Source organism: Heterodontus francisci, chromosome 3, assembly GCF_036365525.1.
Source record: "Heterodontus francisci isolate sHetFra1 chromosome 3, sHetFra1.hap1, whole genome shotgun sequence".
In the NCBI taxonomy this organism is placed as follows: domain Eukaryota; kingdom Metazoa; phylum Chordata; class Chondrichthyes; order Heterodontiformes; family Heterodontidae; genus Heterodontus; species Heterodontus francisci.
The window spans coordinates 108,540,914-108,556,894 of NC_090373.1; the positions used below are offsets into that span (position 1 = coordinate 108,540,914).

The window sequence follows — 15,981 nt, forward strand, 5'->3', positions numbered from 1 at the left end:
ACTTTTGGAGTGAAAACCCTTCTATTTAAGTGAAAACCTTCTATTTAAAACTGAGGATCAATGGAGAGAGAAAGCAAGAGAAAACTTGCAAACCTCACGGCCAGATGGTTTGTTAGAAAGAGATACAGAGAAAAAGGACAAATAAGGTGGGGAATAAATGCATTAATGCCACTTGTTTTATTTCTGTGCAACATGTGACCTACAGTTTGCCATTTTTAACCATGTTTATGCTTTGTTGTGAGTGGATGGCTCAATTATAACCAATAATTTCATCTGAAATGTGGTGCTTGGCATTCTGGAGAGTGAGACAGACTTCAAACATATTTGAACAAATGGAAGCATTTCCAAAGTGCATGAAAATAATTAAATTTTTAAAGCAACATGAATGAGTGTCTGAATAACTGAGACTTGGCATGTCTGGAGTAGCAGGAGATTTTGGTTTTCATCAGATTCCTTATGAGACAGTAAATACTCACAAAACAAAAACAAAACTAAAAGCATGGATATTTCAATAAAAGTACTTCAAATTAATATAAATATTAATTGCCTTAAATTTTCTACTATTTGCCATATCAAATAAAAATAATAAATTGAAGGATTTTTTGTAAGGCACAGCATTGAACACCTACATTTGTAAGCTCCTCCTCAGCAGTCTAATAGGGGACCTTTAGAGGTCAGTGCCTGTAACTTGCTGGTAGTAAGTAGTTTGTCAGCTATTCAATATAGCAGGCCTGTGAGCTGAATTCAGGTGGAAAGTATTTCAGTTGCTTAGTAAAGGTGTGCAATAGGAGCAGAATGAAGTGCCCAGCTGCATAAACAGTTTAAACATAGCTAAGAATAAATCTTTGAAAGCAATTTCTATGTTTTGTAATAACTAGTCTTATTTGTTTGCTTACAGCATGTAAAGAGAACAGAAACGTTTCAAGACAGACTATCATCAAGGGCTGCAGCACCACAAAATACTATTCAGAAACTGTCAGATTTTGTGTTGAGTGCTTTTCCAACAAACTCGATTTGGCAGCCCATTCTGAAAGTCAGACAGTTATCCTGGCACGAGTTGCACTGAAGTGAAATCACAGGTTCGTGCTGTGACGGATTGCTACGGTATTGCTTCTAGGATAGAGGTCATCCCTACTGCACACCATGGCAGCAGTGGATAGTTTCCAATTACTATACAGACAGATTGCCAGGACATGTAATACCTACATAGATGCACTAGCCATTGTGGGAGCATGGTACGTGACGAGGAAAAGCATCTGCCTTATCTGTGATTTCTACAGCCTAGTCCGACTACATTTCATCCCGAGACTGGTAAGCAGGAGAGATCTGCTGAAACACTTTGGCAAATGGGCCTTGGTGACTGGTACGTACTTTTTTCTCAGTCTTTATGTGAATGGCACTGACTTGATAAGTTGAACAGTAGTGTCGGTGCAAAGTAGTTTTATTTGCACCAATGCTGCAGTTGTACTGTAAACTCAGCTGCAACAACACTTGAAAAAGTTCAATATTATCCAGGAAAAAATAGTCCCCTGGATCAGCATTCCATCTTCCAGTTTAAATATCCAACCCTTCAACTATCAGCATACCATGGCTACAGTGTTACTATTTACAGGATGCATTTCAGCAAGGTGCCAAGACTTCTTTGGCAGCGCCTCTCAAACCTGCCTCCATCATCTAGGACAAGGGCAGCAGGTGCATGAGAGCACCGTAACCCTCAAGTCATCCCAACTTGGACATATAGTGCTGTTCCTTCATTGTGACTTGTTCAAATTTCTGGAACTCCTTACCTAACAGTATTATGAGAGCACCTTCACGTTGACTACAGTGGTTCAAGAAAGCAGCCAACGAACACTTTCTTGAGGGCAATTTTAATGACGTGTTACGACTAGGTGAGAAAGAGGTCTAGGGTTCCCCTTAATATGTAACAGGTTTTATTTTTAAACACTGGTGAATCCTTGTTCACCGCTTTCCAATTATAAGGCAAAGAAACCAGCACAGACAAGCTTTCTTAAGTTTAAAGAAGAAAAATTTAAATTTATTAAACTTAAACTCTAATCCGGTTAACACCTACGGATATACAACATGCTGCAAGCTAGCATGCATACGCGATACGTGCAAATAAAGACAGAAAAGAGCAGAAGAAAAATAAAGTTGAAAGGTTTGAGGCAATGTCTGACGAGGTGTTGTTACGGTTCTTCGAGCTCACTGTAGAGTCCTTGATTGTAGGTAGATCTTGCTTTTCATTGGGGCCCAGTATTCTTCTTAAACCTTGTTTGCTGTTGGAGACTTTTCTCCCTTGGGGTTCATGTGTCTTCAGTGGATTCAGAGGCTTGTGAGAAAGAGATGGGAGCAGACAGGAGAGATCTTCTCAGTGCAGAAGCAAACAGACTTTTTCCCCAAACTGTTTGTACAAATTCAAAAAACTCAGGTTGCCCAGCAGGTTAGTCATGTGACTAGCTGGTTTGACCATGTCCGTTTGTGTATTCGGCCATCTTAGCAGTCAACCTGGAATGGGAGCTCCCCCACCTTCAACGTCAGGTGATCTAAAGTCCATTGTCTTTTGAATGTGTTAGGGAATGGCTGCTTTGTCCTTCCTGACACTGTCTGTTAATATGCAAATGTATTTTCCAACCACAGCTGATCTGTTTAACAAATCCTTTCTTCAATCCAGTAACAATTTCAAATCAATGTTTATGACAAAATTAACGTGCCTCATTCTTGGCAGGTGGGGGCCTAGCATGACACATGGAATTATGTTATGACATTTGTTACGACTAGGTGAGAAAGAGGTCTAGAGTTCCCTTTCAGCCTTCACCTGGTCTTACTGTAACAGGGTTTACATTTTTAAACACTGTTTTTAGCTCCCCCTTGGTGAATCCTTGTTCACCGCTTTCCAATTATAAGGTAAAGAAACCAGCAGAACAGGCTTTCTCAGGTTTAATGAAGAAAAGGGAAATTTTATTAAACTTAAACTCTAAGTCAGTTAACACCTAGGGATACATGACGCGCCCATGCTAGCATGCACACTTGATACGCACATGCAGATAGAGACAGAAAAGAGCAGAAGAAAATAAAGTGGAAAAGTTTGAGGCAATAACTGAAGAGTTTTTGTTACAGTTCTTCGAGCTCACTTAGAGTCCTTGGTTGTAGGTAGATCTTGCTTTTCGTTGGCGGCCCTGTATTCTTCTTAAACCTTGTTCACTGCAGGAGAGTTTTCTCACTTGGGGTTCATGTGTCTTCAGTGGGTTTTGGAGTTCTGTGAGAAAGAGATGGGAGCAGACAGGAGAGGCTGTGGAGAGCCAGCCAGGAGAGGTCTTTTCAATGCAGGAGCAAACAGCTTTTTGCAGGCTCTCAGTCCAAAACTATACAATTCAGAAAACCCCAGGTTGCCAAGCAGGTTAGTCGTGTGACTAACTGGTCTGACCATGGCTTGGCTCTGTGTATTGTGTATATCAGGGAATGGTCCTTTGTCTACAAACACTGTCTGTTAATATGCAAAAATATCTTTCCAGCTAGGGGCCTGGCAACCCCTTGTAACAGGCCTTCTCTTCCCAGCAACAATTTGAAATATAATATCCATGTGACGAAATTAATATACTTCATTCTTGGCAGGTGGGGGCCTGCATGACACATTTTGTATGTGTTCTTTTTTAATTTCTTAACCTTGTGCAGTCAAACCCCATTTTACAGATCAGTAATCAAACTTGACTATTTCAATAAAAGGTTTCGAAGTTTACTGTCTTTTTGGTCAAGGCACATTCATGTTTGGTAAAGGAAAGTTTGTCTTCCTATTTGCAGTTGCTCAGACTGAACAAGTGGTGGTGTCTATTAAGGAGATTTCTGAGCTTCAGCATTTCACTTACGGTTTACACGTTTTTTTAGTTTTCTTGCAAGGTGAAGTGAGCAAAACTTAATATTTTTATTATGGTTTCCTAATGCTCCAGCACTTACTGTTCATTGATAGCTACATGGTCATGAATGTATTCCCTTTCCCCTTCCCCACCTCAGTCTTGGTGACATTGAAACCAATTGCACATCCACATCATTGCTCTGGCTGAGCTCTATTAACATAGAATGCACAAGGGATGAAATCTGGGACTTTTCTTGTTGATTTTGCTTATTTAGCTACTGAATTATTGAGGGGATCTGTATGTTGAAATGTTAAAAGTATACCTGGAGAATTCTTCTCATCAAGTGTTTAAAAAAACAGGTTAAATGAATAGTAAACTTTGGCGAAATCCAGTGAGAACTTGGGAAGAATATTTTTTCATTTGCACTTATGTGGCCAAACTGAGTGAGTTGTGTAAAACAACTTTGACTCAGTCAAAAAAGCAGCCAGATTCTACTGTCTGCGTGCATGATATTGCATTTTTTCCCCTGAACTCGGCACACCCTCATGCGTGCAGCCTGTGTGTTGCAGAGGGGATTGAGCCCTTCAAAGCTCAAGCTGGAAAGATACAATTTTCTGTGAGATGTACATACTTGGGGTCTTTTTACATCTCAGCTTTGGTCCTGGAAGAGTGACGCCCAAAGTTAATATCCACTAATGTTGATTCTCCAGCAGTAAGATCACTTACATTATATTATATTTAGGGTGCTGCCATCAGTGTGGAAAATCAAGAATCTGCAGTACATGGCACTCCTACATGGCACTCTGTTATGGTAAAGGGGCTTTAAATTAAAATATATTATTTGGGATAGTTTCAGTGTAATCTGTTGCACAATTTCTGTATTGCAGATAGTTGTAATGAGGAAATTCCAGTTATTTAAAAAAACAAGGTGAATAGTTTCCAAAACTAACAATCCCAGCAATAAACCAGAAATGAGTAATATTAATGTACTCTGATATTCTCATTGTAGCTACAGCAAAAATGTTTGTGTTGCACAAGGCACAGTCAAGCATGAAAATCAATGTGACTTCTAACGTACATTGTTTCTCAGAACCATCTTGGAAATGTAAGTGACAGTTAGAACAGGCCTGTACATCATAAAACAGTCAAAAACAAAAGACAAGCTGCATCAAACCTGTTCTGTCATGGTGTAACTTCTGCATATTTGCCCCTCTCATCCCTTTCCCCAGCCCCTCTCCCACTAACCATGCAATCTCCCAGGGGAGGCAAATAAACAGAAAACTTCCTATGCCAATTAAGGAAAAAAAGTAGAAAGGACTTTCTAATGTCTGAAGATAAGCAAACAAGTTCCAGGAGACTGAGGTAACCGGGAGACAGATCTCTAATTATGCACCAATTGTCCATATGCAGTTATGTTGGCCACACTGAGGAACTCATCCATTTTCCTTTAAGTGCTGAAGAGTAGAAATAATCAAGTTCACATATATAGGTGGCATTGATCCTGGCATTAGGATAAAGGCAGCGTTTTTGATGCAAAGATTTTTTTCTTTAATAGTTCTGAACAAAACAAAGGGAAACTCATTAAGTTATATTATTCTCGCAATCCACAAAACACTCCAGTCTTGTATGGCACAAATCTCACAATTCAGCTCAGCACCAGCATTCTTAGGACACCATGCAACACCCTGGGCTTCAGACTCCATAAAGCACAGCCTACAGCTCTGCACTACCAAATAAGACATTTGTACGGCACGCGCTGGGTGAATTCACCCACTTGTCATTTTCTTCTCTCATCTCTATTCCAAGGAGAAGTAATATTGGGACAGGAAATGGTAAATTTTCATCTTTAATGTGCACAGAAAGCACATGCGTGTTATGTGATTTTGGCATGCGAAGCTGTGCACTCAAATGATAATTTACTCTGAAGATGGCATTCAAACCTTGGAAAAGTTATATCCTACTGCAGGTTGATTTTATTTCTTCATTCATCAAAAAAATCCAATTAAAGAGCCCTTGACATCCAAGGAAATTTAAATATTTCAGCAATATTAAACCTGAAACTCCATAAACCATTATCAGCAAGTAGTCGTACTGCTGAAGGTAAAATTATCTTAACCTTGATCCAAAGTGAATTCATTACTTTATCTGTCCCTCTTCTATGGACACCATTGCTTTCTTGGTGCTGCTGCCCACTCATATTTCTTGCTGCCCTGTGCTGTGCAGAAAATACAGGTCCCATTCTTCATTCTTGTCCCCAGCCAAGCATTGATTCTCTTCTGGTTGTACTTCCCATTAAATGCTGGTTGTGTTCTCTTTAGATTTTTACTCCCAGAGGAAATGGTGCTTCCTGCTTCCCAAGTGTAGTGCCCATAACTGCTATGGCCAACGACCCAAAGAGGTGCGTCAAAGAGCCACACTTGAGCAATGGAAGAGATGCACTTGGCTTGTGAACCATGTCTTGGCTGCCATTACATACAGGAATTGCTATATAATCAGATAGTTTTAGCACTTACTCGTTTGTTAACACTTGCACTGCATATGAGCAGGGATATTATACTACTTTGGCTATGCTCGTCAATGATTGATTGTCATGGGAATAAATATCTGGTTGTATCTGGCATGATTTTAGAGTACTTTGTCCATTTATATTGTATTTGCCAAAATTGCAAATTGTTATTTTACACTGTACAGCATGTTTATACCAGCAATGTTTTGAACAATTTAAGGCATGTACCACAAGAATAATACCACTGTCATGAAATGACAAATAACCTAATATGCCTACCACAGAAACAGCAGAAATTGGAACACATTTCTGGAATATTTTGATCTGCACTCTGCTATTGTGGAACCCAGTGCGTGTGCTAATCTTTAAATAAATTTCTGTACAGTAAAAGTACTGAGACATTCATTGATTTGAGTGGTGCCACAAGCCATATTTTAGTTGTGGATAGTCTCTCAGCAATTTAAATGAATTTTGTGAAAAGGTTTTAGAAGCATTCATAATTTTGAGTTTGTGTGTTAATGGGGAGCGCGGAGTTAAATCTTTCAGTCAGTCTCCATTACATGGTAACTAAATTAATTTTGCTAGTAACAGATTTATCAATGTTTCCTTAGGTGGAGCAGATGGGATTGGCAAGGCCTATGCTGAGGAGTTGGCTAGCCAAGGCATTAATTTGATTCTCATGAGCCATGACAAAAGCAAGCTGGAAAATACAGCCACAGCCATTACAGAGATGTTTAAGGTTGAAACCATTATAATAGAAGCTGATTTTACCAGAGGACGGGAGATATACCAGCTAATCCAAGAAGCTCTGAAGGATAAGGAAATAGGCATTCTGGTGAACAATGTGGAGGTGCCTTATGAGCACCCACAGTTTTTTTTAAACATATCCGAGGACAAACTCTGGGATCTCATAAATGTAAATATTGCTGCAACCAATATGATGATCCACATTGTGTTACCAGGCATGGTACAGAGGAAGAAGGGAGCTATTGTAAACATTTCCTCAGGGTCTTGCTGTAAGCCCACACCACAGATGGCCACATATTCAAGCACTAAGGTACCTTTAATGACTTCTGCTATTAAAGTGTGCTCTATAACAGTGTGCCCACAGAAGAGTTTTTTTTTTATTCATGGGATGTGGGCATCCCTGGCTAGGCCAGAATTTATTGCCCATCCCTAATTGCCCTTGAGAAGGTGGTGGTGAGCTGCCTTCTTGAACCGCTGCAGTCCATGTGGGATAGGTACACCCACAGTGCTGTTAGGAAGTACTTGCAGGAAGCTGCAGAATGATATATTAAAAAACTACCATGTTAATAGCCCTTCTGAAATTTTAACTCTGAATGTTATATCTAACATTATAAGTATACTTTCCGTATAAATGAATATAATGTGAGTAATGAGTCACAGTTGTTTAATTACATAGGGATTTTGCATAAGGAATGTTTTAAATAGTCATTGTTGAGATATTTAGGTTGTTTTGTTTGGCTGCATCACCCACTAGAACCTTGTATGTTTTTAATGAGGATGTATGTTAATTTATTTGTTTTATTTTATTTAGAGATACAGCACTGAAACAGGCCCTTTGGCCCACTGTGTCTGTGCCGACCAACAACCACCCATTTATACTAACCCTACAGTAATCACATATTCCCTACCACCTACCTACACTAGGGGCAATTTGCAATGGCCAATTTACCTATCACCTGCAAGTCTTTGGCAGTGGGAGGAAACCGGAGCACCCAGCGAAAACCCACGCGGTCACAAGGAGAACCGCACAGGCAATACCCAGAATTGAACCTGGGTCCCTGGAGCTGTGAGGCTGTGGTGTTAACCACTGCGCCACTGTGCTGCCCTTTTCTCCTTTAAAAAAAAAATCCCTTTGTGATTGTCCTACATTGCTGCCTAGCTCAGATAGCAGGCAAGAAACCTGGCAAGTATATGACAAACGATTACAGCAACTTTATGACAGGGATGGGTGGGGGAAGGCTTGCTTGCTGAATTAACAGAGCTGCACTATTAACTATTTTTCATTGAAAATAAAGATGACAGCCCTAGAATTAGTGAAATACAATGATTTCCAGCACTTTATAGCTCCAGTTTTCCTTAGGAAAAGTACTACTGGCAGAAAGTCAAAGGTTGATAAGCTCTTATAAATTATTAGTGTGAATCTATTTTCAGGAATTTTGCATTTTGAGATGCAACTTTGTTGTTTTTCAGACTTATTTGGACCATTTTAGTAGAGCTTTGCACTATGAATATGCATCCAAAGGAATCTTTGTTCAAAGCTTGTTGCCATTTTACGTAAAAACCAATACAGCCACACACAACGATGATCTGTGCATCTACTGCTGGCTAGCACCATCAGCTAATGTTTATGCACACCATGCAATTTCAACGCTTGGAATATCCCACAGGACTCCTGGTTACTGGATGCATTCAATACAGGTGATTTGAGTGCAGATTTATTGAGATTCAAAAATGACATTAAAGGACTTGAATTTATATTGAGCCTTACACAACCTTGGGAGATATTTATATTTTATTTTATATTTAGAGATACAGCACTGAAACAGGCCCTTCGGCCCACCGAGTCTGTGCCGACCATCAACCACCCATTTATACTAATCCTACACTAATCCCACATTCCTACCACATCCCCACCTGTCCCTATATTCCCCTACCACCTACCTATACTAGGGGCTATTTATAATGGCCAATTTACCTATCAACCTGCAAGTCTTTTGGTGGTGGGAGGAAACCGGAGTAGCCGGTGAAAACCCACGCAGACACAGGGAGAATTTACAAAGTCCACACAGGCAGTACCCAGAATTGAACCCGGGTCGTTGGAGCTGTGAGGCTGCGGTGCTAACCACTGCGCCACTGTGCCGCCCTAATATCCTACACCTTTACGCAAACAATGCAATACATTTGAAGTGTTGCCAATCATTACTACAATGTAGGGAATGGCTGTAGCCAATCTGTGCATAGGATGGTGCCACAAAGAAAATTAATTAAATAAACAAAATCTAATTTAATAATGTTAGTTGATGGATTAGTTGATTGGCTAGGACATGGGAGAGCTCTGCTCCGTTTTTGAAGAGTGCAGTGGGATCTTTTACATCCACCTGCTAGATAGAACTCCCTTAGTGCTGTACTGCAGCATCATCCTTCATTATGTTTTAAAGCCTCTGGTTTGAGGCTGAGACCTTGGCTCAGTGGCAGCACTTTCACCTCTTACATCACAAAAATGTTTTCAGCCAGACTGGGACTAGTCATCGCCTGTTTTTCTGAAGGCAGTGACTCATTCAGGTCAAAGTTGCCTGGAAATTAAGCAGTCCTTCAAGAAGCCATTTTTTTTTGTGGAAATTGGCCGTACTCAGTCTCTAGGTCAGAAAGTTGTGGATCTAAGTCATACAAAAATATGAGTGTGTAGCTTAGATCCTACAGTAGTTTAGGTAGATGTTAGAGAAGGCAGTTCTTCCCAGGCTCTGTCCATCATCCTCCCCTCAACTAGTATCATCAAATGAAAGAGGTCAGCCAGTGAAGGATGTCAGATGTCAAAGCCTTAATGCATGTACCACAGTCATTGGCCTTAATACTGTAATAGTGGATTATGGAATGAAGATCAATGTGGGTAAGACCTAAGTTATGAATATTTCTAGGAATGGAGATGCAAGTCTGAGCATTTTAATAAACAGTTGGATCAGGTGAGACAATTTAAATATCTGGGAAGTATAATTACTGAAGGTGGCAGATGTGCTAAGAAGGTGTGAGCTAAGATTATAATGGGAAAAGTTGCATTTTTTTTTTTAGAAGGTAGAGGATATTGACTGTCCAACTGAATAGAGAATAGTAGAAAGGATTAGTGAAGGGTTTTATATGATGTTGAAACATGAACGCTGCGGAAAGAGGAGGTCAGGCTTCAAAACAGCTTTCAGAAAAATGGAGAAAGCAAAGTGGATAAATAAGAAAAGTAATGAGGAGATGTTGGCAATGATATAAGAAGAATGTTATTTGGTTGATGTCATCAGAAAAAAGCTAAAATAATTGAATTGGGCATATGCTGATGTGATGTTGGAAGAGGTGTTAGAAGGAAGGATGGCTGGCAGAAGACCAAAAGGGAGAAAGGATACTCCTGAGCCATTTGAAGAATGGGCAATAGTATGCAGAGTTGAAGAGGGAAACACAAGACAGAGTGATTGAGAGGCAGAATTGAGCCAGAATCACTTATGAGGATGAGTGTTCATTTTCATAGTCAGTGTGCTACATTTTCTTTCAAAGGTATAAAATTATTTTCCTTAATGATCTTAAGCTTTTGTGCTTGGAAGCCAGTTTATGAACAGAGCTAACTTTATTAAGCTATTAAAATGTTTTGATTTGGAGGTACAGAATATATTTAAGTGAAAAGAGTCTATTATATGAAATAAAAAAAGGTTGGTTATATGAAATTATTTTTATGTGACTTTCTTTCCTTTGCAGTTTTTATTTGCCCAGTACATGCCTGAATGGCTGTGGGTATGGGGAGCTACTCTGATGCACAACAGATTGCGCAGACAGGGCGCTCACAAATCCTAAACCAAAGACACGTTGGCTGGCAGAAAATCATATTCGTGTACAATCCTATCAACACCCTGTGAGCAACACGGAATAATATACAGTATTGATTGTGGTTTTAAAATGATTTCTGTTGCATAATCACTCCTTTCTGAAATTTACTTAACAGAAAGAGACACAGACAAGCATGGAACAACTTTTATATCGCTTGTATATCTTAAATTTATAAAATCAAAATCCAATTGTGTAACAATATCATGATGGGTATCTTCATTGTTACTACTCTTAAGCTTGCCACATCAACTTTGTTCATTTTTAAATCTACAAAAAAAACCTAATTGCTTCACTGAGTTAATCTCGAAAATGGATGAACCATACCGGTTAAGAAAGTCCCAGGTTCCAAGGAGTATTCCTGAGCAAAATATGAAATCCTTTTGGGCCAAACTCCCCAGCCACCCCCCCCCCCACCCCCCCCCCCCAAAAAAAAATTCTAACAGTGCCTCGCTATTAAAGCAGTACTGCAAGGAATAACAGTAATGAAATACCCCTGAAGAAAACTCAAAAGCATGATGACTATCGAAAAGATTGAAGTACACATCATACTTCTAATCATCCCCAGCAATATCCAATCTAAAAGATATAGAATTACAGATTAGGGTGTGTATTTTGCTTGTGAAGAAACATGAATTTCATAAGGTATTTCCTGATTACCTATTGAATTTCCTATACAATTTACATTCAAACACTTGCCATATTTATTTAACATTATGTATCTATATATAGAACAAACAACGCTAAGAAATTAGTTATGAGGCTGTAAACTGTTAGAAAAATTCAATATTTATTAACTGGCTTTATTTCTAAGCTTATATGTGAACTTAAGGTTACTTGCAATCTACCAGCTTTTCTGGGCATCATGGCGTGTATGGAATTTTATATATAGTCAATAGTTTTATTATTTTTGTGCATTAACTTTCTTAACATTTTGGGAAAGTTTCAGTATTCAAGTGAAACAACAGTGTTTACTGCAAGGTGTTGTAATACATCTGCGTTGTGGAAAGTTTTGAATGTAAGCAGTTAATACTGCTTTGGGACACTCTTTAGTGTTACACAATTTTAACTTGTTATAGTTTATTACTTTATCACAACCATTTGGATGAGGTATGCCCTTTAGCCTATTTGATCACATCCTTCCAGATTTCTTAAGTGGCTTCTAGCATTGTTGCCAGGTAAGTATGTTTGTGCTCCTTTAAGTCTTACTAAATAGGCTTTGAGCATTGATTTAAAAGTAATGTGAGGTAAGATGCTCTAATTATGGTTTAAAGTTTTATTGTATAGTTTTTTTTTTAAATGATCTGCTATTCTGAATGATCTGGAACTCATCTTCATGTTGCATTTGTAGCAAATATCTGGAATGTATTAAAATATGCATCGAGTGCAAAAATATGTATATTTCAATGTTTGTTTGGTTATTGCTCCTATTTTGCATAAGATCCATTGAAAAGAGATTAAAAGCTACAACATTTATTTTTAAATTATTGAAACTATAATGAAGCGGAACACAATATAGTAACCACAATAAGGGGACAATTTTCTTCTCCCTTCCCCTCCCCAACTGCTGGGCACTAGTCAGGCAGGGTACACCTGAAATTTGTCTTTTGTGTAGTTCCTTGTAACAGGCAGCATTCTGATAAAAAGAGAAAAATGCTGGAAATACTCAGTAGGTCAGGCTGCGTTTGTGGGGAGAGAATCAAAGTTAATGTTAATTCTGTTTCTTGCTCCACAGATGCTGCCTGACCTGCTGCGTATTTCTAGTATTTTCTGTTTTTAGTTTAGATTTTGTAGCATTCCAGCAAATCTGCATTATACCCTTAACATTTCAATATGCGTTCCATACTGTGATGTCCAATACTACACAAAATATCCAAACTAAGGTTTTATGCAGGCTTACTTTTACCAATAACTTTTATATTACATACTACTTGTGATAAAATCCAGACTACCATTAGCTTTTTTAATACAACCGTATCAACTTGAGGTGCTGCCTTTAATGTTGTGAACTTGTTCTCCCCCCACCGCCACAGATTTTGTCTGCTGCTCCACAGCACCAAACCGATATCAATTGAGAATATAATTCCTGATTTTTTGGGGGGCCATTGCCTATCTTAATATTCCTTTGCAGCATTCTTTGACCTTGTAAATAATTAACTATGCCTACTAGTTTGGTATTTGCAAATGTCAACACTACTCCCTTTCGGCTCATATTCAAATCATTTACATATACAGGGAAGACAAATAGCCCTAAAACTGAACCCCATGGAACATCACTAACTTCCACTTCTTCTACTATTTGTTTTCTTCCTTTTAACCAATTTTTAAAAATTCAATTTTTTATTCTCCAAATAACTCCTGCTACCTAGTGGAACGTTTTCCTAAAGTCCATTTTCTGCATTTCCCCAACTACCGGGTGGTTCCCCAACTTTGGGCGGCGCAGTGGTTAGCACCGCAGCCTCACAGCTCCAGCGACCTGGGTTCAGTTCTGGGTATTGCCTGTGCGGAGTTTGCAAGTTCTCCCTGTGTCTACGTGGGTTTCCGCCGGGTGCTCCGGTTTCCTCCCACCTCAAGACTTGCAGGTTGATAGGTAAATTGGCCATTGTAAATTGCCCCTAGTGTAGGTAGGTGGTAGGAGAATGGTGGGGATGTGGTAGAGAATATGGGGTTAATGTAGGATTAGTATAAATGACGACAGAAATGCTCCATCCATCAATATTGGCGACCACGCTCTGGAAGTGGTTCAAGAGTTCACCTACCTAGGCTCAACTATCACCAGTAACCTGTCTCTAGATGCAGAAATCAACAAGCGCATGGGAAAGGCTTCCACTGCTATGTCCAGACTGGCCAAGAGAGTGTGGTAAAATGGTGCACTGACACGGAACACAAAAGTCCGAGTGTATCAGGCCTGTGTCCTCAGTACCTTGCTCTATGGCAGCGAGGCCTGGACAACGTATGTCAGCCAAGAGCGACGTCTCAATTCATTCCATCTTCGCTGCCTCCGGAGAATACTTGGCATCAGGTGGCAGGACCATATCTCCAACACCGAAGTCCTCAAGGCGGCCAACATCCCCAGCTTATACACACTACTGAGGCAGCGGCGCTTGAGATGGCAGGATTCCCAAAGACACATTGTACAGTGAGCTCGCCACTGGTATCAGACCCACTGGCCGTCCATGTCTCCGCTTTAAAGACGTCTGCGAACGCGACATGAAGTCCTGTGACATTGATCACAAGTCGTGGGAGTCAGTTGCCAGCGTTCGTCAGAGCTGGCGGGCAACCATAAAGGTGGGGCTAAAGTGTGGCGAGTCGAAGAGACTTAGCAGTTGGCAGGAAAAGGGGAGAGCCAACTGTGTAACAGCCCCGACAAACAAATTTTTCTGCAGCAGCTGTGGAAGAGCCTGTCACTCTAGAATTGGCCTTTATAGCCACTCCAGGCGCTGCTCCACACACCACTGCCCACCTCCAGGCGCTTACCCATTGTCTCTCGAGATAAGGAGGCCAAAGAAGGAGTATAAATGGGTGGTTGTTGGTCGGCACAGACTCGGTGGGCCGAAGGGCCTGTTTCAGTGTTGTATCTCTAAATAAATAAAAAATAAATAAATACCATTTCTATTCCATCGTCAAAGAATTCTATATTAACCACAATCGCCCCTTCTGAAATCTGCGCTGGCTGCTTCTAAATATTTTTTCATTCTCCCGATCTGTAACAATTTCACTCATAAGATCATAAGAACTAGGAGCAGGAGTAGGCCGTCTGGCCCCTCGAGCCTGCTCCGCCATTCAATAAGATCATGGCTGATCTTTTAGTGGACTCAGATCCACTTACCCGCGTTCTCACCGTATCCCTTAATTCCTTTATTGTTCAAAAAGATATCTACCTTAGCTTTAAAAACGTTTACTGAAGAAGCATCAACTACGTCACTGGGCAAAGAATTCCATAGATTAACAACCCTCTGGGTGAAGAAGTTCCTCCTTAATTCAGTCCTAAATCTGCTCCCTCTAATCTTGAGGCTATGCCCTCTTGTCCTAGCTTCACCTGTCAGTGGAAACATCCTCTCTACTTGTATCTTATCTATTCCCTTCATGATTTTATATGTTTCTATAAGATCCCCCCCTCATTCTTCTGAATTCCAATGAATATAATCCCAATCTACTCAGTCTCTCCTCATAAGTCAACCCCCTCAACTCCGGAATCAACCTAGTGAACCTCCTCTGCACCCTCTCCAGTGCCAGTACATCCTTTCTCAAGTAAGGAGACCAAAACTGCACACAGTACTCCAGGTGCGGCCTCACCAGTACCTTATACAGCTGCAACATAACCTCTCTGCTTTTAAACTCAATCCCTTTTGCAATGAAGGACAAAATTCCATTTGCCTTCCTAATTACCTGCTGTACCTGCAGACCAACCTTCTGCGATTCATGCACAAGGACACCCAGGTCCCTCTGCATAGCAGCATGCTGCAACTTTTTACCATTCAAGTAATAATCCTTTTTACTGTTACTCCTACCGAAATGAATGACTTCACACTTATCAACATTGTATTCCATCTGCCAGACCTTTGCCCACTCACACAATGTATCTATGTTCCTCTGCAAGGTTTCACAGTCATCGGCACACTTTGCTCTGCCACTCATCTTAGTGTCATCTGCAAACTTTGACACCCTACACGTGGTCCCCAACTCCAAATCATCTATATAAATTGTAAATAATTGCGGTCCCAACACCGATCCCTGAGGCATTCCACTAGTGACTGATTGCCAACCAGAATAGCACTCATTTATCCCCACTCTCTGCTTCCTATTAGTCAACCAATCCTCTATCCACGCTAATACTTTACCCCTAACGCCATGCATCCTTATCTTATGCAGCAGCCTCTTGTGCGGCACCTTGTCGAAGGCTTTTTGGAAATCTAGGTACACCACATCCACTAGGTCCTCATTGTCCACCTTGCTCGTAACATCATAGAATTCCAAAAGATTTGTCAAGCATGACCTGCCCTTCATGAACCCACGCTG

At 40.2% G+C, this 15,981-nt stretch overlaps 1 protein-coding gene across 1 annotated transcript; it reads left to right on the forward strand.

Moving 5' to 3' along the window:
• Positions 1–679: 679 nt before the first annotated feature.
• hsdl1 (hydroxysteroid dehydrogenase like 1) lies at positions 680–12,361 on the forward strand. The gene is made up of 5 exons (XM_068025411.1): positions 680–777; positions 899–1,363; positions 6,969–7,414; positions 8,575–8,802; positions 10,837–12,361. Exons 2-5 carry the CDS (start codon positions 1,144–1,146, stop codon positions 10,930–10,932), a joined length of 990 nt encoding a protein of 329 aa, XP_067881512.1. The 5' UTR covers positions 680–777; positions 899–1,143; the 3' UTR covers positions 10,933–12,361.
• The last annotated feature ends 3,620 nt before the right edge of the window (positions 12,362–15,981 follow it).